Source organism: Notechis scutatus, chromosome 5 (genome assembly GCF_049901735.1).
Source record: "Notechis scutatus isolate UNSWTSFEM ecotype Mainland chromosome 5, rNotScu1.2, whole genome shotgun sequence".
Classification (NCBI taxonomy): Eukaryota; Metazoa; Chordata; class Lepidosauria; order Squamata; family Elapidae; genus Notechis; species Notechis scutatus.
This window is the reverse complement of record NC_142013.1, coordinates 304,091-330,777: the sequence shown is the minus strand read 5'-3', so window position 1 is coordinate 330,777 and position 26,687 is coordinate 304,091. Positions and strand designations below refer to the sequence as shown.

Below are 26,687 nucleotides of genomic sequence, written 5' to 3'. Positions count from 1 at the left end.
CAAACTAAGTTAGGTAACTAATGTTATCCCTAACATTCTCCCCTTTTGGGTAACATCATAATATATATCTTTATTTACAATTTCAACCCATATTTTTCACAATTCTCATTGTGCCTTACTGCACCTTGGGCTTTTGTAAATCCATCTGCAATATTTTCTTCAGTTATGCAGTACTCCAATCTTATCAGACTATTTTTCACAGATTGTCTAACATTCAAATATCTAAGGTCAGTGTGTTTAGATCTAGTCTTTACAGCAATATTTGTAGCCAACCATATGGCTGCTTGGTTGTCCTCATACACAAAAATGGCATTCTTAACAGTTACTCCCATATCTAACAATAACTGTTTATACAGAATTATATCAGTACATAGTAATGATAAACATGAAAATTCTGCCTCCATTGTGGACATACTAATATGTTGCTGTCTAACAGACCTCCAACCAATCAGTGTTTTACCTAATAGTATAGCCATACCAGAAGTTGATGTTCTTGTTTTTATATCTGTTGCAAAACTTGCATCAGCATATGCACTCAAAATCAAATCATCGTTTGGCTCTAAATACAATGCATAATTCATTGTCTTCTTAAGATACCTTAATATACGTTTTAGCGCTTGCCAGTGACGTTCATTTGGTTCAGCACTAAATCTTGCCAGTTGATTAACTCCATATGCAATATCTGGCCTTGACCAATTACTTATATATGATAAGCTTCCTATTAACGACTGATAAATAGTCTTATAAAATTTTGAACTCTGAGCATCAGTACGACAAAATTCCTGACTCATTGGAGTCTTTGCCGGTTTACACAGTTCCATTTTATACATTTTGAGTAATTGGTATATTTTATCTACTTGTGATATCTTAAATCCACTATTGGTTTTGTCTATTGTCAATCCTAAATACTGTCTGATTTCTCCTAAATGCTTTAATTTTATTCTCTTACTTAATAATGATATAATTTCACTAGCTTCATTATTAGTCTTAGTTATTAAAGCAATTTCATCTGTAAACAACAATAATAATGATATATTTCCATTTGTCTCTTTCTTAAATAAACATGGATCAGCTAAACCTGCCTTAAATCCAATATTGTTTAGCTCTTTTACAATATATTGGTTCCATTCATAACCAGATTGTTTCAATCCATAGAGACTCTTATTCAGTTTCCAATAGTCATTTTTTTGTTTTACCATCCTTAATACCTACTGGTTTTCTTAAATATATAGTGTGCTGCAATGGTGCATGCAGATAGGCAGTTTCCACATCTAAATGGTTAACTATATAATTCTTCTTAGCTGCCCACACTAACGCTGCTCTTAAAGTGGTAGCCTTTAAATTTGGTGCAAATACCTCATCATAATCAGATGCCGTTTGATTATATCCTTGAGCTACCAACCTTGCCTTATGGGTAACAGTCCTATTTTTACCAGTTTTTAACTTAAATATCCATTTGCAACCAATGGACTTTTCACCTGGAGGTAATTTGGTTTCTTCATAAACCTTCATTTCCTTTAATGAATTTAACTCCTTTTCCATTGCCTTTTGCCAATTCTCCTGATCCTTTGCAGGATACATCCTAAGTTCATCTATACTAGTAGGAACTTTACTCACTTGGCAAACTATACTGGCTTGATACCTATCAGGTGGTCTAGTTACACGTGTAGAACGTCTAGGTATTACAGGGCTTACAGGTGGACTTACATATTCTACCTGCTCCTGATTATCTACCTCTTCCTGTTCTGGTATTTCTTCCTGTTCTGGTCCTATATGCTCTTCCTTTACTTCCTCTTTAATTGCTCTCTTCTTATTACTGGTTTTCTCTGGCCTTTTGTAGGATTCTATAATTACTTCCTTATTTGAATCTTGTTCCAGTTTCTCCCATCCTACATGTTCTAGGAATTGTGCACTAGCGCTACAGTAAACTCTAGATGTACCTTGTTCCCAGAATCTGTATGATCTATGGTTAGATTCATATCCTACAAAAATCAATCTTTTTGCCCTATGTTGCCCTTTCTTTCTCAGTTGTGTAGGATATGCACCCATGCTGGTGCTCCAAATGTGTGCAAGTAGCTTAGGTCAGGTTTTCTGCCATGCCACCGTGTGAATGGTAATTCACCAGTAGTAGAATTAACCACATTATTCAGTATATGATTCCCACACATTATTGCTTCTCCCCACAAATTATCAGGTAATCCTGAATCTGAGATCATCGTACGAGCCATTGCCTGTAACGTTTGGCCTCGTCTCTCAATAAAGGCATTATGCTGTGGCCTATATGGTGCAGACTTTTTATGTTCTACACCTGCCAACTTCAGCTTATCTTGGAATTTATTGTTTGTAAATTCCGTACCGTTATTAGTAATAAGTGTAACTAACTTCCTTTTAGTTTTCCTTTCAGCGAATTTAAGCCAATTAAAGAAATTTTGATAAGTTTCAGTTTTACTTTTCATTAGATAACAGAAACCATATCTAGAATAATGGTCCATTATACTAAGAATATATCGAGCACCTCCCACACTTTGTTTTTTAGGACCTATAATATCAGCAAATACTACCTCTAAAGGTTCCTTTGTTTTAAATCCATTTACTCTATTTGCTGATATCACCTTGCTTTTCTCTTCACTACATATATTGCATTGCAAATACTTACTGCAAGGTTTCAGTTTTATACCCTTAGATTGTTCTACTGTTTGTTTAAGCATTTTAAAATTTATATGCCCCAAACGTCTGTGTAACAGATGTATGCTCTCATTGTGAGGTTTAACATTATCATAAACTGTGTTAGCCACCTCTAAACTATCATTTAACACATACAATTCACCTGTTAAAGTTGCATTCACTTTCTTATCTTCTTTTTCAATTATGCAATTGTCTCCCCTAAAGGTAATTACATAACCTAGTTTAACCAAAACTCTCACCGAAAGCAAATTAAACTTAAGTTGTGGTACATATAACATTTTTACATTTTCTCTTATGCAATTACAATATGCTATACCTTCACCTTTAGCCTTAAGTTTCCATCCATTAGCTAACGATATTTTCTGTGAACTTGTGGACATCTTAACAAATTTTTTCTTATCCTTTGTTATGCAGTGAGATACTCCACTATCTATCATCCATAAATTATTATTCACAGTTTCGTTGCTATACATGGCTAACTCTATGCTTTCTTTATTCTTGCGATGCTTTTTAGCATTCTGGCTGGTTCTTTGGCTTTTTGCTTTCTTGCAGAATCTAGCCAAATGTCCTTTTGCTCCACAATTAAAACATTTTCTAATTGTATACGCTGACGGAGATATTTTCTCTTCTTCACATTGTGATGGTTCACTTCTGAGTTGATCCCTTTCAAGCCGCCTCGTGGCTTCTTCAATTAATCTGCCAGTAATGTCAGTTAAAGATAAACTATCTTTTGGCTACACTTCAAGCGAAGTTACGTAATCATCGTAGCTCTGGTCTAATGAAGACAAAATGATATAAACTTGGTGCAGTTCAGTGAAGATAAGTTCCTTTTCATGCAGTTCTTGAAAAATTCTCTTCATTGAGTTTATATGATTTAGCATGTCTCCATCCTTCTGAAGATGCGTTCTGAACAGTTTCCGTGTAAGATTTATATGTGCTCCTACACTGTCCCGAACATAAATCTTCCTTAGGTTCTCCCAACATTTCGCAGCTGTCTCTTCCCCACGTATATGGACAAGCTGTTGGTCAGAGAGAGTCAGTCCTATTATGCAAAGAGCTTGTTCATTCTTCACTTGATATTCTTTTATCTTCTGGGCATCATCCTCTTCCTCTGGATTCCATGCATCTACTTCTGGTGGGTTTTGAATTAAATTCCACAAACCTTCTCTTCGTAGAAGTAGGCTACATTTCATAGACCATGAAACATAGTTTGTTCCATCCAACTTGGATATTTGAGACAAACTTTGTAGATTGACTCCTGCCATCATTTAACTGGATATAAAACTATATTAATAAAAACACAGCTTTCTGTTTACAATATTGTGTTGCTACACAAACTCTCACTCACAAGCCTGTTATACTGGTTAGACTGACTGTGCACCTGGGCCCATAACCAGTGTTAGGGATACAACACCCTAGCAGAACGTGCAACGGCAGTCAAGCAGACAGAGAGTGTGTGTGAGATAAAACGTTGTTGTAGCTTTACAATCAGTAAGACAGATACACTGTGCAATTAAATAGTTTTTATTCCAGCAAGAGTTATAGCATAGTCAAAAGCAGTCCATATGTCATACACTAAGTTCAGACAGTCCGAGGGTTATTCAGTTTGCAAAGTCCAGTGTAGAAAATAGGTCGTTCAACTCACAAACAATCAGTCCAATGATGTATCTCTTTTGCAGTCAGAGATATGAAGCAAAATCAAACCTTCTTTTCTTCTCTCAGCAAACGCACGCAGTAATCACCATCAATCCTTCATTGTCAGCTATCCAGTAAAAGCCGGCGAACAGTGAGCTCTCTTGCTCCCTCTTATGGCGATTTACAACCGCACCCAAATACTTGGCTTACAGTTTAAAGTGACACACACATTTAAACTAACTAACATATATTATATTTAGCCAAACTAAGTTAGGTAACTAATGTTATCCCTAACACCCACCCCTATTATAAACCAGCTCCTCCTTTGAAGGAAACTCTCCCTGGAGATCTTACCCCCAAACTGTCTTCCTCCCCTGATAAAAGTCCTGGAGACGCCCTTCCTAGATTAACCCTTTTCTGCCCAAAGCCCAGCAAGGATTCAGCCCGTCTCTCGAAGACATATTGTTTATTTACTCCTCCACCTGAACTGCCTGGCTCAACGGGACTCCTGGGGGTTTCCGATACCTCACCTTATGACCACAATTGAGCCCAAAACTTCTGTTGCTAAGCGAGACTGTTGTTGAGTTTTGCCCCATTTTATGGCTTCTCTTGCCACGTTTGTTAACACCCCAGTCGTTAAGTTAGTCACACGGTTGTTAAGTGAAGTAGGCTTCCCTGTTGCTGGTCAGAAGGTTGCAAAAGTTGATCCCAGGACCCCAGGACACTGCAGCCGTTGTAACTATGAGTCAGTCACCCAGCATTTAAAATTTGATCATGTGACCATGGAGATTCTGCAGAGGTCGTAAGTGTGAAAAACTCACTTACGTCGTAAGTCATTCTTTTCAGGGATGTGGTAATTTTGAACGTCACTAAACAAACTGTTGTAATCGAGGCCTACCTGCAAATAGCTCAGGCTACCTCAGCCTCCAAGTCCCCGGGACCGGTTTAAAGGCTGCAGGCTGAGTCCCTTGCAGAGGAGGCTGGAAGGGTTCAGGTTTCCTGGGATTCTGGCACTGGAGGGGCACAAGGCTTCCTGACCACCCCACCCGGACAGTTTGTTTTAGTGTACCGTATTTGCCCGGCGTATAAGACGACTGGGCGTATAAGACGAGCCCCCAACATTTCCACTCAAAATATAGTTTTGTTATATACTCGCAGTATAAGACGACCCCCCACTTGGAGGCATGCTTTTCAAGGCAAAAAGTCGTCTCATACGCCGGCAAATACGGTATGGTTGTAACACTTGGGGTATTCTGGATATAATTCTTGATTGACACCCCCAACCCCTTTCCCCCAAACTTACAAAGCCACCAAAATGCTTTAGAGAGGCAGCTTCGCCTTTCTCAGGCTGGCACTCAATTCCTCTCCCTTTCTTTGTGACAGCCCCCGCGTGCGTGCCATCGGGACTCAAGGGTGGGGGATGGACAGCTGCCAACTCTCTCTCTCTCTCTCTCTCTGTGTGTGTGTGAGTGTGTGTGTGGTGTGGAGGGTAATTCCGGCTATCTCTGGCCTCCGCTCGGTTTTAAAGTCGCTTGGCCGGTTCCCAAGTCGCAGCGCGCTGGCCGGGAGACGCGGCGCCGGGTGGAAGCTCGGTGCAGGGGAGGCAGATCTTTCTCTCTTAAGCGGGGAGGGGAGGAGGGACAAGAGGAGGGACGGGACGGGACAGGGGCGGGAGGAGGCGCTCGCCTTCTTCCACCGCCCACCGGACCCTTTTCTTCCCAAGGGGACCCTGGAAAGCAGCTCGGGAGCCGGGTGGCCCTGCCCAGCGGGGTCCCATCAGGAACTTCCTGAGGACACCCCCCCCCAAGCACAGCCCTCCCGGTCTTTCAAAGAGGGAGGGAGAAGCGGGAGGAGCAAATTGCCGCCCCCGCCCGCTGCCCAGAAGGAGGGCGCCACAGTCCACCCCCACCACCTTCTCCCTCCCACTCCCCGGGCCATTACGTGGCTCGGGGCTGGCTGGCGAAGCGGCCCGCCAGAGACCCTCCCGCTCCACCCCCACCCCACCTCCAGATTGGCCTCCGCAGCGCCCGAGCCGGGCGGAGGGTGGGTGGGTGGGTGGGAGGAGGAGGAGGAAGAGAGACTTCGGCTGGGCTTGAAGGGGCTTCGCAAGTTGCGGAGCTCCGCCCCCGTCGCTCTTGCACCGGTGACAATGTATTACCGGCGTATAAGACGACCCCCCCACTTGGAGGCATGTTTTTTAGGGCAAAAAAGTCGTCTTATACGCCGGCAAATACGGTATATCTATTTCATTAACAATAACACTCTAGCTAGGGAACAGCGGGACGCAAGGCCAACGAAAACCACAGGCCAGACACAATATAAATGTCATAAAACGAAATTACTTGGCTCAATACTTTCCATAATAGCTACCCACCATTAGCTAGGTCCAAAGGCATCTGCTGAAATCTACCGATTTGATCGTGATGTGCAAACAAACGTTGGTACTACACAGTGAGGTCACCTTGGTCGTTGATTCCATCATGATTACCTCCAACCACTTTGAGTATGGGTCCGCCACTATTAAGAAGGTCTGTCCTTGGCAGGGCCCGGTGAAATCAACATGTACCTGGGCCCGGAGATGTGGGTGTTTCCCATTTTAAGGGTGTTGCCGATGGTGGTGCAGACTGGGAATCTTGGCATGGGGGGCAAGCGGCGACCCAGGCCTCAATTTCCTTATGTAGCCCTGGCCACCACACATAGCTTCTGGCGAGGGCTTTCATCCGAACTATTCCAGGGTGGCCCTTGTGTAGCAATGTGTGTACCCTCGCTCTTAAGGGTGGGGGAATGACCATCCGCTCTCCCCACAACAGGCAAGCCTTCATCACGGATAGCTCAGTTTGTCTGCTTTTCAACGGCTTCAGTCCGTCCCCATCTATGGTTTCCGGCCATCCCCTCCACACCCAGTTTGAAATCCACGCCACGGTTCTGTCCTTGGCCATAAGTCTCGTGATTTCTGTTGACGTCATCAGGTCAGGCCAGAGGCTTTCCACTAACCCTAACCCTAACCAAGACAAATTCCTTGTGAGTCCAATCACGCTTGGCCAAGAAAGAGTTCTAAAATTCTAAATGAGCTGAGATCAGGGCGAGGGTTAATGATTGGCAGCCCTGCAATTGCCGACTTGGGTGGGGGGCTGTGAGAGGTTCAAGGCTTGCAGTGGGAATGGTTTCCATGAGGATTGTTTTCATTCGGAGGAGCGTAAGACACGGGATGCCCTGAGTCAGGATGAAGACCTCAACCGAGCTGCAGTCATAGATCTTTTGGGACAGGTTTAGGGAAACAGGGACCATCCAACAATCCAAGGGGAATGTAGAAGGACACAAACCGGAGCACTTCCAGTATCTGAGGGGCCGTTCTCCAAAGCCCCTGAGGGCAGGACAAGAAACAATGCAGGGAGGCTAAGCGAGGAAAGAAGCAACCTGGAGCTCAGGAGACAGTTCCTGAAAATGGCGACAATTAGCCCGTGGAACAGCAGTTGCCTCCAGAAGTTGTGGACGCTTCATCCCTGGAGGTTTTCAAGAGGAGACTGGACAGCCACTTGCCTGCAATGGGATAGGATCTCCTGTTTGAGCGGGGGCTGGACTAGAAGACCTCCAAGGTCCCTTCCAGCGCTGTTATTCAGGGTTTATGTCCTCCTCCCCCCTCCCAATTCACCTGCCTGCACCATGTTCTGTTGGGATGGGCAGCCATTTAGCTGGTGCAGTGTGTGTGTGTGTGTATGTGTTTTCAGTGGGATCTCCCCATTGGAGCTTAAACACAATTCCTCCTTCTCTCAGCAGCCCGAAGCTCTGCTCTGTAGGTCAGAGCCTGGAGGGCCACCCCAAAGGCCCAGGGCTGCAGGCGGCCCATCCCAGAGCAGGGAGGGAGGGGGCCCATGGCAGCCAGAGATCACAGGAGCACCCCCTCCCCCCTGCGGAGTCCGGTGCCCAAGGGAAGGAAGGGGAAACGGTGGCTCAGCGACCGATGGACGCAGGGAGGAAGCTCCAAGGAGACGCCTGGATCCCGGATGCCCTCTGAGCATCGAGGGGGCAACACAGATAAATAAACGTTCCCTTCTCGACTCCTCGCCCTCAAGCCTTGAGAGGAGCCAGCGGGAGGAGCCCAAAGGAGACCCCTCCAGACAGAGCAGCTCATTCTTCCACCCGCTGCAGGGCCGGCTGCCCAACAACTGGGGTGAGTGAGGCAGGGTGTGTGTGTGTGTGTGTGTGTGTGTGTTCCAGTGATGCATTCCAGAGCGCCATCTTAGCCAGTGCCTCGCTCTTGCGACCTCCAGTGCTGGGTTCAGAGCCACAGACTGATGCCAGAGGCTTCGCTGGGGTGGCTGGTTAGTTCAAAGCAGGGGTCCCCCTTGGCCACTTGAAGACCTGTGGACTTCAACTCCCAGAATTCTCCAGCCAGCAGAGCTGAAATCCACCAGCCTTAAAGTGTTTGGAGACCTCTGGGTTGAAAGAAACGGAGAAGCTGCAGCTCCTGGAGGTTGTGGTTTGCTCTTGGGGGGGGAGGGGGGGGTCTCACAAAATGTTCTGAAATATCCTCCACCCATTACAGGGCCTTATAATCCATGAAAAGGCAGCTGAGTTTGCTGAGTCCACCTGAAAGGGAGTCATGTGGAGATTAAAGCGACAAAGCCCCCCCCCCCTTGGGGATAAGCAGCCGAGAAGAGCAACAAGGATGCTGGAGGCAAACATGTGGGACGGATGGCGGCAGGAACTGGGATCGCCTAGAAAAGAGGAGGATTGGGGGGGGGGGGACACACACGACAGGACAGCAGTCTCCCATTACTTGAGGGGCTGCCCCAGAGAAGAGGGGAGGGGGTCAACCTCTCCTCCAAAGCACCTGGAGGCAGGAGGAGAAGAAGCCACGGATGGAAATTTACCAAAGAGAGATCCAACCTAACATCATTCAGGAGCAACTTCCTCTCAGTAAAAACCCTTGATCAGTGGGATGGCTGGATGTCTGTGGAGCTTCTCAATCATCCTGGTGGTGGTTGTCCCAAAGGTGCTTTTCCCAAAAGGCAACTGGGCTTAATATTGAGGTTTTTTTCCCTTTGAAAATGTTTTGCTTCTCATCCAAGACAGGCTTGGATGAGAAGCAAAACGGAAGAAGGAAAAAAACAACCACCAAGAAAGCCCAGTGGCCTCTTGGAAAAACCACCCTTGGGATGAATGGAGGAGGTTGCCTCCAACAGTTGGAGGTCTTCAAAAGTAGACTTCACAGCCTTTTGCCTGGGATGGTGTAGGGCAGGGTGTCCAACCTTGGCAACTTTAAGACTTGTGGACTTCAACTCCCAGAATTCCTCAGCCAGCTTTGCTGGCTGAGGAATTCTGGGAGTTGAAGTCCACAAGTCTAAAGTCCAATTGGACACCTGGTGTAGTCTTCTGCCTTGGGCAGGGGGTTGGACTAGAACAGGGGTCACGAACCTTTCAGACCTCAGGGACCACTAAATTCATAATTTTGAATCCTGCAGACCATTTATATGAATTTTTTAAAACGACAAATAGTACTTAGTACAATTTTAAAAATGCAAATAATTTTTCTTTGGACTACCAAAATTTTCTCATGGACAACCAGCAGTCCATGGACCACTGGTTGGTGACCGCTGGACTAGAAAACCTCCAAGGTCCCTTCCAACAGTAAGACTATGGCTAAATTTGCAGATGATACAACAGTGGTGGGACTCATCTCCTGGGGGGATGAGTCTGCCTACTGAGATGAGGTGGACCAACGGTTGCTTTCATGATGTGGAGACAATAAGTTGGTCTTCAACACCATAAGACAAGGAGCCTATATATAGTGGATTATAGAAGGAACAGATCAGACCTCCAGCCCTTGCTTATCAATGGAGACCGAGTGGAGCAAGTGGCCAGTTTTAAGTTTCCCTAAAAGAGGACCTGACCTGGGGGTGCTCGCATTGCAGCCCTGGTCAAAAGGGCCCAGCAGAGATTATACTACCTGAGGCTTCTCGGGAAACAACAGCCAGATGGAAAACTGCTGGTGACCTTCTACCGCTGCACCACAGAGAGTATCTTAACTTACTGCACCTGTGTATGGTTTGCCAATTGCACAGGGGCAGATGGGACAGCGTTCCAGAGGGTGAACGTCATTGCCCAGAGGATCCTGGGTTGCCTTCTCCCCTCTTTGGAAGAGCTTTATAGCTCCCGCTGCCTCAAGAAAGTTCAAAACATTCTCAAAGATCCATCTCATGCTGGGCACCCTTTGTTTGAACTATTACCACCTGGCAGACGGTACAGGACAATAATAAAAAGGACAAATAGGCTGAAAAACAGCTTCTATCCCAGGGCAGTAGCTCTGTTGAATCCTACTGTATAGTGCAGTGTTGGTGTGGTGTTATGGGTTTTCAGTTCAATGCATAGAATGTGAAGGATGTGTGTTTATTTTCATGGTCATGGTATGCCCTGAAGATGGTGTTTGATTTATTGCAAGGGCAATAAAGTAAACTAAAACTATGGTTCTATATTCTGATGTGGCAGGTGGGCCCTTGTTTAGGGTGCAGCCAAGTTCACCCCTTCCTGCTTTTTGGTTCTCCCTCCCTGCCTCAGGTGACGACGCTGACGGTGGATCCAGCGTGTGCCATGCCTCCCAGGAGCTATGTTTGCGCTTAACGGGAGCCATGGCACTTCCTCCTCCTTCCTCCTGCTGGGGATTCCTGGCCTGGAAGCTTTTTACCGCTGGATCTCCATCCCGCTCTCCTCCCTGTACGTTGTGACTCTGCTGGGGAACAGCACCATGCTGTACGTGATCACCACCGAGCAGAGACTCCACAAGCCCATGTACCTCTTCCTCTGCATGCTGTCCACCATAGATCTGGTCCTGTCCACCTCCACCCTGCCCAAGATGCTCCGTATCCTCTGGTTCCGAGCTGGAGAAATCAGTTCCACGGCCTGCCTGGTCCAGATGTTCTTCATCCACGCCTTCTCGGTCATGGAGTCCAGTGTGTTGGTGGCCATGGCCTTTGACCGTTTCGTGGCCATCTGCAACCCCCTGAGATACGATTCCATCCTAACCACCCCGCTGCTGACCAAGATTGGCATCGTAGTGGTCCTGAGAGGCACCCTCTTCATCGCCCCAATCCCCATCTTAGCCGCACGCCTTTCATACTGCAAGAGCAACACCATTGCTCACACCTATTGTGAGCATATGGCGGTGGTGAAGCTGGCTTGCTCAAGCATCCTGGCCAACGTGGTCTACGGGCTCCTGGTGGCCCTCCTGGTGGTCGGGGGCGATCTGCTGTTTATCACCTTTTCCTACTGCATGATTACCAGGGCGGTCCTGGCCCTGCCCTCACGAGATGCCCGCTACAAGGCCTTCAGCACCTGTGCAGCTCACGTGGTGGTCATCCTGGTGTCCTACACGCCAGCTCTCTTCACCATCCTGACACACAGATTTGGCCACCATGTGTTACCTTACGTGCACATTCTTCTGGCCAACTTCTACCTCCTCTTCCCTCCCATGCTGAACCCCATTGTCTACGGAGTGAAGACCAGGGAGATCCGAGACCAAGTGGTCACTCTCGTCCTTAGGAGGAAGGGCCTTGCATGACGGACTTCACCAGGACCTTCTATGCAAGAATCACTTGCTGAGATGGGCGGTTATAGTGATCAAATGAAGCCCATTCGATAATGTAAGGCCAGGACGACATAAATCACCCAAACATTTATTTATTTATAGATCACATTTGGAGACTGCCCATCTCCCTCCTAGAGCAATTCTGGACGATATACAAATACACACAAAGATATGTGTGAATCTAAAAAGAGTTAAAAACAAGAATTAAATATATTTTATTTGCTTAGCCTGAATTTCACAAACACAGCAACCACAGCTGACTGATCATTGCTTTTGAAATGAAAAGGACAGAAAAATAACCACTTTGAAGATGTTTCATAGCTTAGCAGATCTCGTCTCCACCCTGCTTATGCATCAGTCCCTTATCTAGTTCTTGGTTAATTTTAATATTTTAATTCTTAATGTCGAAGGCTTTTCATCTTTTAAGGTTTGTTTTGGATTGTTTTTATACTGTTGAGGGCTGCCCAGAGTTGTTTGACAGCGAGATGGGAGGCATATACATTTAAGAAATAAATAAAATAACACTCTAAGGCAGAGCTGTCCAACCTTAACTTTTTAAAAAAGACTTGTGAAAGTTTAGAGATTCTCAGACCTCCAAGGTCCTTTCCAATTCTAATTCTATTCTGGTCATGGTTGTTCCAAAGGTGCTTTTCCCAAAAGGTAACAGGACTTTCTTGCTTTTTCTTCTGAAGGCATTTCACTTCTCATCCAAGAAGCTTCTTCAGCTCTGACTGGATGGTAGGGAATGGAAGGATTTCTACTTCCAATACACTTCACCTCCCACCCTCAAAACGCTGCAATAGAGCACTGCACAGCAGAACAACTAGACACAAGGGCAGCTTTTTCTCCCCCGAATACCATCACTCTGCTAAATAAATAATTCCCTCAGCACTGTTCAACTATTCACAAAGTCTGCACTACTGTTACTGTTAATCGTCTCATCACTCCTATCACCTCCTCTCACTTGTGACTGTATGATTGTAACTTTGTCACTTGTATCCTTACGATCTATACTGACTGTTTCCTAGTATGATTTGATTCTTATTGTATCCTATGACTATTTAGTGTTGTACCTGATGATTCTCAACTCTTGACGAATGTCTCTTTTCTTTTATGTACAGTGAGAGCATTTGCACCAAGACAAATTCCTTGTGTATCCAATCACACTTGGCCAATAAAAGAATTCTATTGTCTGTTCTGTTCTACTCAGGTAACTTTGAGGACACAGATAAACCTCCAAGTGGCCTCAAAGACCCCGGATGCAAAGGAGTAGAGATCCTTCCATTCCCCACCATCCAGCCAGAGCTGTGCCTTCAAAAGAAAAAAACAAGAAAAATCCAGTTGCCTCCAGAAAAAAAAAAAGCACCTTTGGGACGACCTATGGACTCCAAGCCCCAGAATCCCCCAGCCAGCATGGGTTGCCCAAGGAATTATGGGCGTTGAAGTCCACAAGTCTTAAAGACACGCCTCAACTTGTGTGTCTTGAAAATGGGACCCAGGAGAGCAAAACGTGTGGGAGACACACCGCCGCCCCCCTGCTCCTCCTCGGGGGCCGTCAGGGTTGCGGGGGCCGCTGAGGGGCCCTGCGAGGCCCGCACTGGGAAATAGGCCCCTTCTCCCCGGGCGGGGATCTCTGGCGCAGGAGGGGAGGCCTCCATCCCCGGGGCGGATTCCGCCTCCCAAGGAGGCTTCCAGTGGGGCACAGAGCGGGGTCCGCGGAGATGCACGAGGACCGCGGAGGCCGGGATAGGAAGCGGGCAGGCGGGCGGAAGGCTGCGCTCCCGGGCCGGGCCTTGAGAGAGGGAGGCTCCCCGGCGCCACCAGCGGCCTCCTCCCTCCGGCCTCAGGAGGGCAGCCATCTTGCCCCCTCCTTTCCTCATGCTCAGAGGAAGGCCCGCCTCTTCCTCCTCCTCCTTACTAGGACCTACATTGACCGGACCACGTCTCGGGGGCTGCAGGCCAAAACCTTCAGGCCTTCCGTTTCTCACCCCGGCGTGACAATCCCGGTCTGCCCGCTTCTTCTTCCCCCCCGATACTTTCTACCCGCCCGCGCCTCCTCCGGGTCCCTCTCTCCCTGCAAAGCTGGCGGGGGAATTCTGGGAGTTGAAGTCCACATGCCCTTTCCCTCTAAGGCGGCTCGCCTTTCCCCAGGCACGCACCCCAGAGACCCTGGAGACACGCCCCCTCCCGTCTCCGGGCCAATGGCCGCGAGCGGAGGGCCGAACGGCGGCCGGAAGAGGTGCGGCGTACTGCGTCACTTCCCCCAGCGAGGATAAACCTCCCGGCGTGCCGCGCGCGCGGTCTCTTTTCGTTCCGCGCGGGCAAGATGGCGGACACGCAGGTGGGTCCCGCGCGGGCTCCGGGCCGGTCCGGGGCTTTGGGCGGCGGGCTCTGGGCGGCCGTGGCTCCCGGCTGAGCGCGCTGTGCTTCCCCTGCAGACGGAGCGGGCCTACCAGAAGCAGCCCACCATCTTCCAGAACAAGAAGCGGGTCCTGCTGGGCGACGCCGGCAAGGAGAAGCTGCCCCGCTACTACAAGAACATCGGCCTGGGCTTCAAGACCCCCAAGGAGGTGCCCGCGGGCGGCGGAGGGCGGGAGGGGCGGCGCTGGGGGGACGACCCGCGGGGGTCACGCGGTCTCTCTCTCTCCCCCCACCCCTGCAGGCCATCGAGGGCTCCTACATCGACAAGAAGTGCCCCTTCACCGGCAACGTCTCCATCCGGGGCCGCATCCTCTCCGGTAGGCCCGCCGCCCTGCGAAGACCCTCCCCGGATCCCGCCCCTCTTTCCTCCCCCTCCCTCTTCCAGGCCCCGGTTGTCCCAGAGATGCTCCCCCCTCCCCAAATGGAAGGATTCCCGGGCCTGGCAGGATTTGCCTCTGAGAGCCCCTGGGGCCGCTTGACCTGGGCCCTCGGGGTCCCCCAAGAAGCCTCCACCGTTTACCTGGGGGCTCCAGCCCAGTGGTTGCCAGCCGGTGGGCCGCAGAGCAATGTCCCCCCCCAAAGCAATGAATCCAGGCTGCGTGGGAACCCAAGGCGGGGCCGCCCACCCGCTGGCCCCCACTGCTCAGCCGAGCGCAAACCTTTCCTTGAGCAGAGCAATGCAAGCTGGGACTGGAAGGCAAGGCCAACAGCGGGGCAGGGAAATCCGCCCTGGGGTGGCTTGCTGACATCGGTGGGAAAGTCGGCCCCCTATTCCAGAGGTGCAGGAGTCCCAGGACTGGCCCTTTGGTCACCCCGGGGCAGCTGCGCCTCCAGTCCATGGCAGGCCGATGCACCCTGGGGGAGGAGCAGCTGCTCCAGGGTGACCTGCAGCTCTGGAATAGGGGACCAACTTTCCCACCACCGTCAGTCAAAATTCATATTAGTGGTCCACAGGATTTAAAATTATGAGTTTGGTGGTCCCTGAGGTCCAAAAGGTTGGCGACCCCTGACCTAATGACCAGATGACTGCAAAGAATGTAAATCCTTCCAGCCCCCCCCCCCATTTAGCCAGAACTGACGAAGCTTCTTGAATGAGAAGTGAAACGTCTCCAAAGGAAAAGAGAGAGAACCTTCAGTTGCCTTTTGGAAAAAGTGCCTTTGGGTCACCCTGGGGGCTATCAGGGCTCTGCTTCTGCTCTTCTCCCCTCCCCCCGGGCTGCTGTGGCAAGGGATGCTTCTCTCACGATGGTCTGCGGAGCCCTGAGTGGGTGCTGTCGACGCTGCCCTTTGGCACGACTGATGCCCTGCCTAGCCTCGGGGCCCTTCCTGCCTCCCCCTGAAGCCCCTGATGGACCCCTGTGGGGCTTCTGGCCTTCACCGGACTTCTCTCCCCCCCCCAGGTGTGGTCACCAAGATGAAGATGCAGCGCACCATCGTCATCCGCAGGGACTACCTGCACTACATCCGCAAATACAACCGCTTCGAGAAGCGGCACAAGAACATGTCGGTGCACCTGTCTCCCTGCTTCAGGTGAGGAAATGCCGCCAGAGGGGCTGGCGATCTGGTTGCCCTGTGGGGGCCTTGCAGGCTCCTCCTCTTGCATTGCACAAGGGCCCAGGCAAGCTCCGCCCAGGTCAGGTGGTAGAATTAGCAGGCACCTTTTGGTCAGAAGTTGCTATGCTTTGAGACCCATTGTAAAATTTGGAACCCGGGGACCAGCGTGGCCCCCTGCCATGGAAGTTGGGGCAATGGCAGCCTGCGTTTTTATGGCTTCCCATTTTGCAACTTTAAGGCTTCTGGACTTCTCCCAGAATTCCGTAGCCAGCTATGCCTGGTAGGGAATTCTGGGAGTTGAAGTTTGCAGGTCTTCAAGTTGCCCAGGATAGACACCCCTGGCCTACAGCAAGCCCTTTGGTGATGATGTATAATCTCACGATGGTCTGCAGAGCCCTCGAGTGAACGGGGCATTGCTGAAAACGCCAACCTGGCACTCACTGAACCAAAGAGCTTGCTCTGCTTGGCTCGCCATGGCCCCAGAATGCCTGGCAACTTGGCAAGCCTTATTGCCTCTAAGGCACAGGGGGGTCGGCCTTGCCTGTCCACCTGATGTGTTGGTGGCGACTGTTCTGGTCCTGCGGTTGCAAAGCTGCCTTTTGTGGCATTGTTAGACTGGACACCATCAAAGCTGACGCCAGCCAGAGCATAGAACAAGTCAAACAGTGCGAGGTCAGGAGAGGTGGAGAATCGCCCAGAGTTGGACACGATTGAATGGAGAACAGCATTCAAGGGAGGGGGGGCTTAGTTCTTTTGTGACAATGTCAGGAGTCTAAACTGATGACACCTTTAACCCCACCTTCCAACTCAGCCTCTTCAACACCCTGGATCTGCATTTGACTTGCAGACAGCTACTTTCAGTGCTTGCATTTCTTGTTGGCGAGTCTAAAGCTCTCTTCTTTCTCTCCCCCCCCCCAGGGATGTGCAGATTGGGGATATTGTGACGGTGGGAGAGTGCCGCCCCCTCAGCAAGACTGTCCGGTTCAATGTCCTCAAGGTGACCAAGGCTGCTGGCACCAAAAAACAGTTCCAGAAGTTTTAAAGGCTATTTGTACTTTTCTTTGTATCAATAAAGAAGCTGGTGTGATTTGAACGCTGTCCTTTCGCTAACGGCAGGCTCATTCCTCCCTCCTCGTCATTAGAGTTCAACGTGAGCAATTTTCAAGGCAGATACGAGACTGAATATCTCCCTGAATTTGTACGGCCTTTTCCGGCGAAGGCATTTGAAGCTCTGCCATTGTTGAAGACATTCAGAAAACCAGTAACTGGTTACAAATTCCCCCCAATTAGAATCCCACCTGTTCAGTGGAGATTCAAGAGTTCAGGATCTGAAGTAGTGAAGTACTGTGTACACAGTGCGTCTCAACCTGTGTAGTGAAGTACACAGTGCGTCTCAACCTACACAAGCTTTATCATTCACAATGGTTTCAACATCATGTGAACAAATGTGCATACATGGGCATATTGTTCTGTCCCAGTCCACACAGGCACACACAGGTGGGGTTTTACGTGTTTATTCCACTCTGCCGAGCCCCTTTTTTCATTCCCCAGCGCCCCCGGCTGCAAGGGCCGTGTTTCAGGGATCTGTTCCCAACAAACTTAATAGAGCCCAAAGTGAGTAATAGACAAAGTTGTGACAAAGTTAACACAGCATGAGAGAGTCCGTAGAAGTCTAGGGGTCCAAAGCATGAGGGGCTCCACACGAAGTACAAGGGGTCAATGCCAGTCCATAGGTCAAAAGCATGAAGAAGTCAGCATGGAGTCCAAGAAGCCAAGGCGCATGGAACTCAATTGGTTCAAGGAACTCGAGAACACACGCCAAACAGAATTGCAAATAGGTGTCTCAGACTCCAGACACGTAGTAGCTAAATAGGTGCCGCCTGATGCCCCTCATTGGGAGGGTGGAGGCTGCCTCCTTGCGAGTAGCCTCATTGACCTCTTGCACCTTCCTCTGCTCGGTTCTGTCCGTCCTAGGATCCAGCAGGGGAGGCAGCTCCTGTTCTTTGACCAGCTGCAGCTGCATTTCTTCTCTGGCCCATGCAGCTGGCTGGTCATTCGCACTGGTTGCAGCTGGACCTTGCCTTCTGCCTGGGCAGCCAGCTGTTCATCCAGGCGCTCCGTCATGGACCCCCCAGATATTCCTGGCACTGCCCACTCCCGTCATGGAGCCTTCCAGGTCCCCCCTGAACCTCCTGAACCTCCCTCTCAGATGACCTCGGAGCCAGGTCTTCCTCCTTGTCCAAGCCAGCATCCAAGGTATCCAAGCCAGCATTCTCTGGTCCTGGTCTGACCTTGATGGGCTTTTGCTCTGTAACCTCTGGGACCCAGGCCTGTGTCTTTCTTCTAGTTCCTTCTCACAAGCCCAACAAAAGCAGCATTTGAGCACAAATCCATCTGCTCCACTCTGCACATTTCTAGCCACCTTTTCCTCCCACAATCATTTCTGGCATAAACAAGCTTGGTGACTGGAGAAAATTAAGTTCTAAATCTGGTGATTGTACATTTTGACAGCACTGGTAGCCAAAGCAGTTTCTCCATTTATTGCCCATGTGCCCTGGTGGGCCTCTAGTAGCACATGGGCCTGTGGAGGGCCGGTTCTGATATAATGACGAGTAAAATGATAGAATTGCCAGCAATAAGGATCCCACAGCCAGCGCAAACGGCCACGGAGAACCCCAGGTGGTTTTGCCTCCAGCCCTGGGATGCCATGCAGCACGAAGAGGAAGGACCGGGAGTGTGTCACGCCCCCCTCTGAGTTATGTCCTCAGCTCTTGGAAACCTAGGATCCCCGTCAGTTTGGCCACATCACATTCAGGCCAATTGATAAACAGGGCAGAAGATGCTGGTTGTTAACATTATAAAGAATTTGCAAATTACTAAAGTTCAATTCTATGTGCGATAAAGGAGAATTTTTGGCCTTGGCAGTCCTTGTCCGATTCTACGTTCCTCGTGGAGAACTAGAAACATGAATCAAAGGAAACTCCTGGTCACCGGAAACCTTCCTTGAAGACGCCTCCCTCTGCTGCTGCCATCCAGGGGACGAGGAACGATTCTCCTGTAGTGCTGAAGAGTTCGGCCATCCTGAGGGTGGACTGAGCCATATCACTGGACCCCCCATGCCCAGAAGGGTCACCCATGAAGATTCTGGTCAGAGACAAGAATCAAATTACAGATAGTCCTTGTCTTATGACCATAAGGAGCCATTACAATAGCAGTGTCAGGTTTCCAAGGGATGAAATCCATTTAAAGAGCCAAGTCCGTCTTCCAAAACAATTTCTTTTATTTAGGGAAGCATCAAATTGGCAAAGTCTGTGGTAATTCTGGATCTGACCCAAGCCGGAATTACCCCACATAATATTGGAAGTTAGAAACAGTCCCCAAAAGTCACATTCCCCAAATAGAAGTAAATCAACGTTTGCCTGGTGTCATCAATCTCCACCTCCAGGTCTCAGCAGGGTCGGCTTTTGTTCCCACGGGAAGAAGAACCACCTAGCCTCAACAACTCTCTCTCGCTCCACTCCTCCCCACTTAGGAATGTGGCAAACCCAACCCCCCCCCCCATAACCAGCAAAGGGAAAGAAAGAAAAGGAATATATAATAAGGCTAAATAAAATGGCTATGCCTAGGTCAATTTTGGGCCTGCCTAGCAGGTTGTGATGACTATTAAGATTGCCTCACTTAGTGAACCCCCATACCTCCTCCCTGATCATTATCTTCATTTAATGACCCCATAATCCCTTGCGGGATGGAGCCTAGGCAACTGAATGGAGCTAGCAGAGTGTTTTAATGGCTGGATGCCCTTCCTGTCGCCAATGCGGAGTTTTGTTCGGCAGATACGATCTCATTGTGCCCAGAGAGAGGAACACCTGCCTCCACCTAGGATTGAACTCACAGCCTCCTGATTGTGAGGCAAGAGCTCCACCTCCAGGCCACCGTCCCACTCCACCTTCTCTCCCTGATGCAGTCATTAAATGAAGCATGGGATGCAGGGGTGGGGGGATGACCCTGGGAGGTGCAGAGCAGGCCCAGGTTGGGGCGGATGCTGAATTGGTTGGGAATGAGAAGAAATCTCTCCGTGAGAGCGATGGTCTGACTCCACGGGGCCCTTTGGCCTGGGGGGATGCTGGCAGGGACCGGGGGGTGGGGGGGATGGTAGACAGAGGAGAAATGGCGAAGGGCTTGGGGATACGCCCCCCTCCTCTCTCGGGAACATGGCCCCGGTGTCCTGTAGCAGCCCCCCTGCCTCTTCCCCAAGGCCTGGTCACGGCACCTGGAGAGGCCCTCTGGGCTTTGGGCTGTTCCTGCTAAATGCCGGGTCAGCCTGGAACAAAGCCTCTCATTTGTACCTCTCAACTAGACAGGGTTGTTTCTCTGTGTCATGTCATATATGGGCGTATAGGCATAATTTTGTATGTATTTTGTCATGTTTATGTCATGTGTATTGGAGGTGGTGACCCTTTGAGCGCTTGGGGGTCTTCTAGTCCAGCCCCTTCCTGCTCAGGCAGGAGACCCCAGACCCTTTCAGACAAAGGCTTGTCCCGTCTCTTCTTTCAAACCTGCAGTGACGGAGCCCCCACAGCCTCTGGAGGGAAGCTGGTAGAAAGCTGCCTGGGGGGATGGCCAAGGGATCCGATGAAGAGAAACTGAAGATACCTGCAGGACCCAGCAAAGCTATTCTTACCTTGCTAATTGAGTCCCGCTTAGCAAATGGTAAAAAGTAAATACAATTGCAAATACATTTTATTTGCAAAATACAATTTGGAAGTAAGAAAGGGGGGTTTTCCTCCCTCATATTATGAAGCCTCCTTAACTATTACTCTTCAACCAAGAATTCCTTTTGGGGGGAGGGATTGGGGGAATATCACAGAGGCGTGGGAAGCTCCAGGGCAACTCTGAAGGGCCAGTTTGCATGAAACACACAACGGAATGACACTGGCTTCCTGCAAACTCGATGTATAAGTCAGGGATCTCCAAACTTGGCAACTTCAAAGCCTTGTGGATTTCACCTCCCAGAATTCCTCAGCCCGCATGATCTTAAAATTGCCCGTTTTGGAGGCCCCTGGAACATGCAAACACAAAAAGCTAGGGTTTTTTTGTGCTGTAATGCCAACCTGTGTGCCATGTGCCCTCTTGGCACAAGCGAGTGATAGGTGAGAAAATGTGGATTACTGGCCCTGATTTTTTTTTGGGGGGGGGTGGGAGCAGCAAACTTCCCAAAACAAGAAATCAGAGCCTGACAGCCTCAGTTTTGCTTTATGTGAAGGCCAAATTCTTTCCATTGTCCAGTTGCAAATCACCAGTTTTTGCTGCACAGATCAGCAAAGCTTCATTTGACAAAATACACCTGCACTGGGCACTCTTTCTAATCTTACATTATAACTCAGAGACTTCCGTGTCTAGAAGAATATATTCAGTGGGGAGAATTTGATGGCAGATACAGATACAGATTGATAGAGTTGGAAGGGACCTTGTAGGTCATCTAGTCCAACCCCCCACCCAAGCAGGAGACCCTATAGCAATTCTGACAGATGGCAGTCCAGTCTCTTCTTGAAAGCTTCCAGGGATGAAGCTCCCACCACCTCCGAAGGCAACTTCTGCTCCATCGCTTGATGGTTCTCACTTTACACTGTGGTCTTTTCAAAATTGATGTCCTCCCTCTAGGGGAATTGATGGTACATTTATGGAAATGTGACAAGCAGCAAAAGGATAATCTCTGCAGGTTCCAAGCGAGGTTCCATGGAGGCCCGTCTGGAGAATGACACAGTGCTTGACACGGTGCCAATCTACATTGCCATACCAAAAAGAGGAGAGTTAATATATTGAGTGTGCATATCATCATTCAATATCCTTAATTTCACACACTAATAAAATAATGCTTAAGGTCATCCAATGCAGATTACAGCCTGACACGAGAAAAAAAAGTTCAACATGGCTTTTGAAAAGGCTAAAAACATGAAACTTGATGGCAGAGGGAGGTAGGATAACTGAGAAGGAAACGTTATCAAAGACATATCAACATGCTACATTGAGAGTAACAGAAGAACAGAATTGGAAGGGACCTTGGAGATCGTCTAGTCCAGCCCCCTGCTGAAGCAGGAGACCCTATATACCCTTCCAGAGCAGCGGCTGTCCAGTCTCTTCTTAAAACTCTCCAGTGTTGGAGCAGCCACGGCTTCTGGAGGGAAGCCGTCCCACTGTCGGGAAATGTCTTGGTGCTAAGCTGGTTTCTCCTTGATGAGTCTCTATTCGTCATTTCTTATCCTGCCCTCAAGTGCTCTGGAGAATCGGTTGCCCCCTTCCTCTTCTCTGGGGCAGCCCCTCAAATACTAGAACACTGCTATCTACTCTCCCCCAGAAGTATTCCAATATTTGAGGGGCTGCCCCAGAGAAGAGGGGGTTAAGAGGCCTCTGATTTGGTCGATCGTCTCAAGCTGTGGAATATATTTAAAAACGGGGATCCTAGAATTCCTCGCGGTCCTCGTGCGAAACCTATTCAAAGATCAGGAAGTTCCCAGCGGTGGCCCTGAAAGCCTCGGGAGGTGGGTGAGCCAGGGTCCTTCCAGTCATTGCTTGGCCATCTAACAAGGAAAGGGTTGGCCTGCAGGGGACCCACTAAAGGGACCCTTGTCTGTCTGGGCAGAGGCGAAGCCCCCCCCCCCGTCTTCCCTTGCGCTACGCCTTCCAGAGGCTCCTGAGCATTTGGAGGAGCCGGCCAGAGATCTCCTTGGTTTTCAGGCTGTAGAGGATGGGATTCATCAATGGTGGAAAGAGGATGTAGACGTTGCCCATGAGGGCATAGACCAAGGGAGGCGCATGCTGCCCAAACCGGTGTATGATAGACAGCCCAAGCGCAGGAGCACAGAAGACCAGGACAGCGCAGAGGTGGGAGGCACAGGTGCTCAGGGCCTTGACGGGGCTGCGGCCGCTGGACGCCATGCCCAGGACGGCCCTCAGGATCAGGCTGTAGGACAGGAGGATGAAGAGGAGGTCTGAGCCCATGCTGAGGAAGATCACGACCAGCACGTAGAAGTTGTTGAAAGTGGTATCGCTGCAAGCTGAGCGAATCAGGTCCTGGTGCAGGCAGTAGGAGTGGGACAGCCTGGGGTGTGGGCAGTAGGGGAACTGGGCAAGGAAGTAGAAGGCGGGCAGTAAGGCCAGGGTGCTCCTCAGGAAGAGGGCGAGCCCAATTCGCAGGACTCGGGGGTGCTCAGCAGCTCGGAGTACCTCAGGGGTACCGGATAGCCACGAAACGGTCCACCGCCATGGCAAAGAGCACAGCCGACTCCATGAGGGCGAAGGCGTGGAGGAAGAAGGCTTGAGCAATGCAGGCCTGGCTGCTAATCTGCCTCAGGCGGAACCAGAGGACGCCCAGCACGGTGGGCATGGTGATGGCACAGAGGCCCAAGTCGGTGGCAGCCAGCATGGCCAAGAACTGGTACATGGGCCGATGCAGGCTGGGCTCTACCCAGATGATGTAGAGGATGGAGCAGTTGCCCAGCACGGCCACCAAGTAGACACAGAAGACGGTGGTGCCAATCCAGCCGTAGGCTGTCTCCAGACCAGGGAAGCCGCCCAGGGCAAACACCGCCAAGCTGACATTGGGGAGGGTAGCTGATGCCATGGCGAGTCACTGCGCGCGCCTGCCGGTGCCCTTCGCGGATCTCCTAATGCCCTTCCTGCTCTGCACCCCAGGAGGCCCCAGCTTTGCCTCCCCTCCCTGCCCTGGAGAGCTTCGTGCCTCCGATTGGGACCTTCCGTCTTCACCCTTCATCCTGGAAGGAAAGCAGCCTCTCCGTAAGAGGCTGGATTCTCACACAGCCTCCTTGAGATTGTCCTTCCCAGAAGAACCGCCTGAACTCCGCAGCCTGGTGCCCTTGAAGACCATGTGATGACCTCTCCCGGCTCCTTCTTGGGCCAGGAGGTGGACCCAGAAGCATCACCCCTTCCCGATTGTTGTCTACTTCAGCCCATGCAGACCCGTCTTCTTCAAGGGAGCCTCGTCTCTTCTCCAAACCAGGCAATCCAGAGATGCTGCGTGAGAGACTAGAAGGGGAAATGCATTCCCCCCCCCTCCTCCTCTTCTTCTTCTTTGGATGAGATTTTTTCCTAGTGATGGTCGTTACCTGAGTTGCTAAAAGTCCTTATAAAGGGAGATGGTGGCTGAGGGGAGGCCTCTGGGGTTCTTCGGCCAAGAGTAGAGGGTCATCCATGGGGACTGAGATCTGTGTCTTGGCTCTCTGGGTTACCGCAAACATCTCCCAGCCCTGGACCTCAGCTCAGGCGCCTTAGGCAGCCTCCCAGGTGAAGGGAGTGCCAGGAAACAGTCCCATCACGGGAGTTTTCCAAGCATACAATGGGTTGCTGAATCAGCCAGACTGTCTACTGTTGGCCTCACTAAGCTGTTGCTGGAGCAACTCCCTCCCTCCCTCCCTCCCTCCCTCCCTCCTTCCTCCTTCCTTCCTTCCTTCCTTCCTTCCTTGGTCATATACAGTTTTGGGGTGTCAGTGGTAACTTGGAAGGATTGCGAAGGTGGGAGAAGCCCTGCCATTCTCCTGTACGTCCTCTGCCCTTGGGTTGACCTTCCCCCACTCTGGGCCCATCTTATCAACTGTCCAGGGGTGGGATTCAAATTTGGTTCTGTGGGCATGGCTAGGTGGGCGTGGCTTTTTTGGCAGCAACTCCCCCCCCCATTTTTTGCACCTTCTGGGCCTCAGGGAAGCCTCCTGGGGGGCGTTTTTGCTCCCAGGAAGCTTCCCTGGGGCTCAGGAAGGCAACAAATGGGGTGCGGTGGGGTGCTGCGTCCCCCCCCTCCATTTTTTTGCACCTTCTGGGCCTCCGGGAAGCCTCCTGGATGAAACGGAAAGACAGCGAGGGGGATCCCAGCACAGCTGATCATAGGAACAGATGATTTTCGGGAGGGGAACAAAGAAATACCTTCAGGAGTGATTGGGCGGGGGAGAATGCAGTCAACGATGTCGGGCATGTGCGCAATGCTGCACATGCGTGATAAGGACTGACTGGGCAGGGGGGAGGCGGGAGGGGCAGAGGGGGGCCGAGCCAGCCAGGGGCACAATTTGCCGGTTCTCCGAAGTGCACAGAACCATAACAACCGGTTCTATAGAACCGGTCCAAACCGGTAGAATCCTACCCCTGGGACTGTCCATAAAAAATTAAAACTTAGTTGTTCTCCTTGTCTTGGCATAGGAAGGGCGGGGTGGGGTTGAGTCCCTGTATTTTAGTGTGTATGTGGGGGAGGGCAGGACTATGACACGGAGGTGGTCTTCTGGTCATCTATATTATTCTATTACTTATGATGTGCTATTTGCCTTCTGATCTCAGGGATGCAGTCAGAGCTTTGGTCAATTTTAGAGCCCAGACAGATGATATTCCTTCAGTGTTTTGATTTTGACTGCTGACCCTGGTTTTCGGGGGTGGGTGGGAGGAAAGCAGCAAATATCACAGAACAAAAAATCACAGCCTGACATTTGGCTATTGATTCAAACGAGGTGTGGTGGAGTGGTGGCTTAAACATACTAGAGGAGGTCTGTGCTCCAGGGGTTCGAGTCCTAGCACCATGGGACGGGATGAGCTCCCAGGACTTCAGCCCACCTAGCTGTCTGAAAGCACGTTACAGCAAGTAGATAAATAAGTGCCACTTTGGTGGGAAAATAATGGTGTTTCATACAGTAGAGTGAATCCAGCTGGGGCTGAAGTGGTGGAGGGGAAAAGCCCCAGATGACGCTGCAGAATGCCATTGGTCAGTTTGAATGCAGAGCTAGTGTCAGTCTGTGCTCCATTCAAAATCCAAGAAAGAAATACTTAGACTCCATAGATTAGAGGAAAGATATCTTTTACTGAAATTCGAAGTGGAAGTTACAGGTAGAATTCTGAATCTAAGGAATTAAGCGCACAGATCACATATACAAAGGGATGGAATTGTTCCCACCCCTCAAAGTTCAAAAGATTCTTCCAATTAAAAGTTCTGGATATGGTCATGTGGGCATCTTCAGGTGGTGATGAGGCCTCTGTCCGTTGACCTTGACATATTTTGATAAAGATTCGCAGTTGCGCAAAGGAAAGCAGGCTAAGCAAGGAAATAGAAACTTAAGAACAGGAATTTATACTCCCCCCCCCCACTCCTCATTTATACAACACAAGAATGTAACACCTCCAGCTCTCTTCTCAGACGCAACCCCTCCCCCATGGCAGCCGAAAGATGCAAAGCAGTAGAAAAGTAGAAAAGATCTTGAAGGCTGACAGCTAGTTCGTCCCCTGTGGGTGCATAGTGGATAGAGCAGAAGCAGGAACATCATTGCCATAAGCTAAATCAGGGGTCTTCAGATCTGACAGCTTTAAGACTGGTGGACTTCAACTCCCAGAATTCCTCCTCCAGTCATGTTAGCTCAGAAATTCTGGGAGTGGAAGTCCACTAGTCTTAAACTTGTCAAGTTTGAAGACCTTTGTGCTAAATAAATAAATGTTGGTTCAAATTGCACTGGGTAAAATGAACTGGAAAATAATAGGACAACACCCAATGTTCAGTTAGGTGCTAACAAGAAGGTGTTGATGATACCAAACTTAAAGCTGTCCACTGTTTCAGTAAAATGGTGGAACCCCAAAGAAAAGATTTGCATGGACTTTTTCAGTCTACCATTCCTTCCTCTGGAGTGACTCCCTTTCAATGGAGACGGAAGAGTTCAGGATCGTAAGCAGTGACGAGGTCTCCAGGGAGCACAAAGCACGCACAGAATCTCGGTCAACCTACACAAGCTTTATTGTTCACCATTTCTTCCGCATCATACGTGGG

The 26,687-nt window shown here is 49.8% G+C and overlaps 3 protein-coding genes and 2 non-coding genes across 5 annotated transcripts; 4 read left to right on the top strand and 1 right to left on the bottom strand.

Annotated features, from left to right (window-relative positions):
* The first annotated feature begins 10,864 nt into the window (after positions 1–10,864).
* LOC113429028 (olfactory receptor 52P1-like) lies at positions 10,865–12,084 on the top strand. The gene has a single exon (XM_026691546.2). The coding sequence runs from the start codon at positions 10,928–10,930 to the stop codon at positions 11,876–11,878; it is 951 nt and encodes a 316-aa protein (XP_026547331.1). The 5' UTR covers positions 10,865–10,927; the 3' UTR covers positions 11,879–12,084.
* A 2,012-nt stretch (positions 12,085–14,096) lies between these two features.
* RPS11 (ribosomal protein S11) lies at positions 14,097–16,973 on the top strand. The gene is made up of 5 exons (XM_087965886.1): positions 14,097–14,246; positions 14,344–14,475; positions 14,568–14,643; positions 15,727–15,856; positions 16,799–16,973. Exons 1-5 carry the CDS (start codon positions 14,232–14,234, stop codon positions 16,920–16,922), a joined length of 477 nt encoding a protein of 158 aa, XP_087822012.1. The 5' UTR covers positions 14,097–14,231; the 3' UTR covers positions 16,923–16,973.
* Positions 15,550–15,635, top strand: LOC148130317 (small nucleolar RNA SNORD35). Its single transcript, XR_015750020.1, has one exon. It is a non-coding gene; the product is annotated as a small nucleolar RNA SNORD35 (small nucleolar RNA).
* Positions 16,239–16,333, top strand: LOC113427606 (small nucleolar RNA SNORD35). Its single transcript, XR_003372878.1, has one exon. It is a non-coding gene; the product is annotated as a small nucleolar RNA SNORD35 (small nucleolar RNA).
* A 5,579-nt stretch (positions 16,974–22,552) lies between the features above and the next one.
* Positions 22,553–23,501, bottom strand: LOC113427605 (olfactory receptor 51G2-like). The gene is given in 3 exon segments (XM_026690119.2): positions 22,553–23,082; positions 23,085–23,114; positions 23,117–23,501. Coding segments are annotated over 3 exon segments (945 nt in total).
* Positions 23,502–26,687: the final 3,186 nt, after the last annotated feature.

What these genes read in the sequence shown, in the direction of transcription:
- LOC113429028 (XM_026691546.2), top strand. Translation starts at nt 10,928, where the DNA reads ATGTTTGCGCTTAACGGGAGCCATGGCACTTCCTCCTCCTTCCTCCTG.
- RPS11 (XM_087965886.1), top strand. An exon ending in CCGGGGCCGCATCCTCTCCG is followed by an intron (nt 14,644 to 15,726) that starts GTAGGCCCGCCG and finishes TCCCCCCCCCAG; the next exon opens with GTGTGGTCACCAAGATGAAG. An exon ending in CACCTGTCTCCCTGCTTCAG is followed by an intron (nt 15,857 to 16,798) that starts GTGAGGAAATGC and finishes CCCCCCCCCCAG; the next exon opens with GGATGTGCAGATTGGGGATA.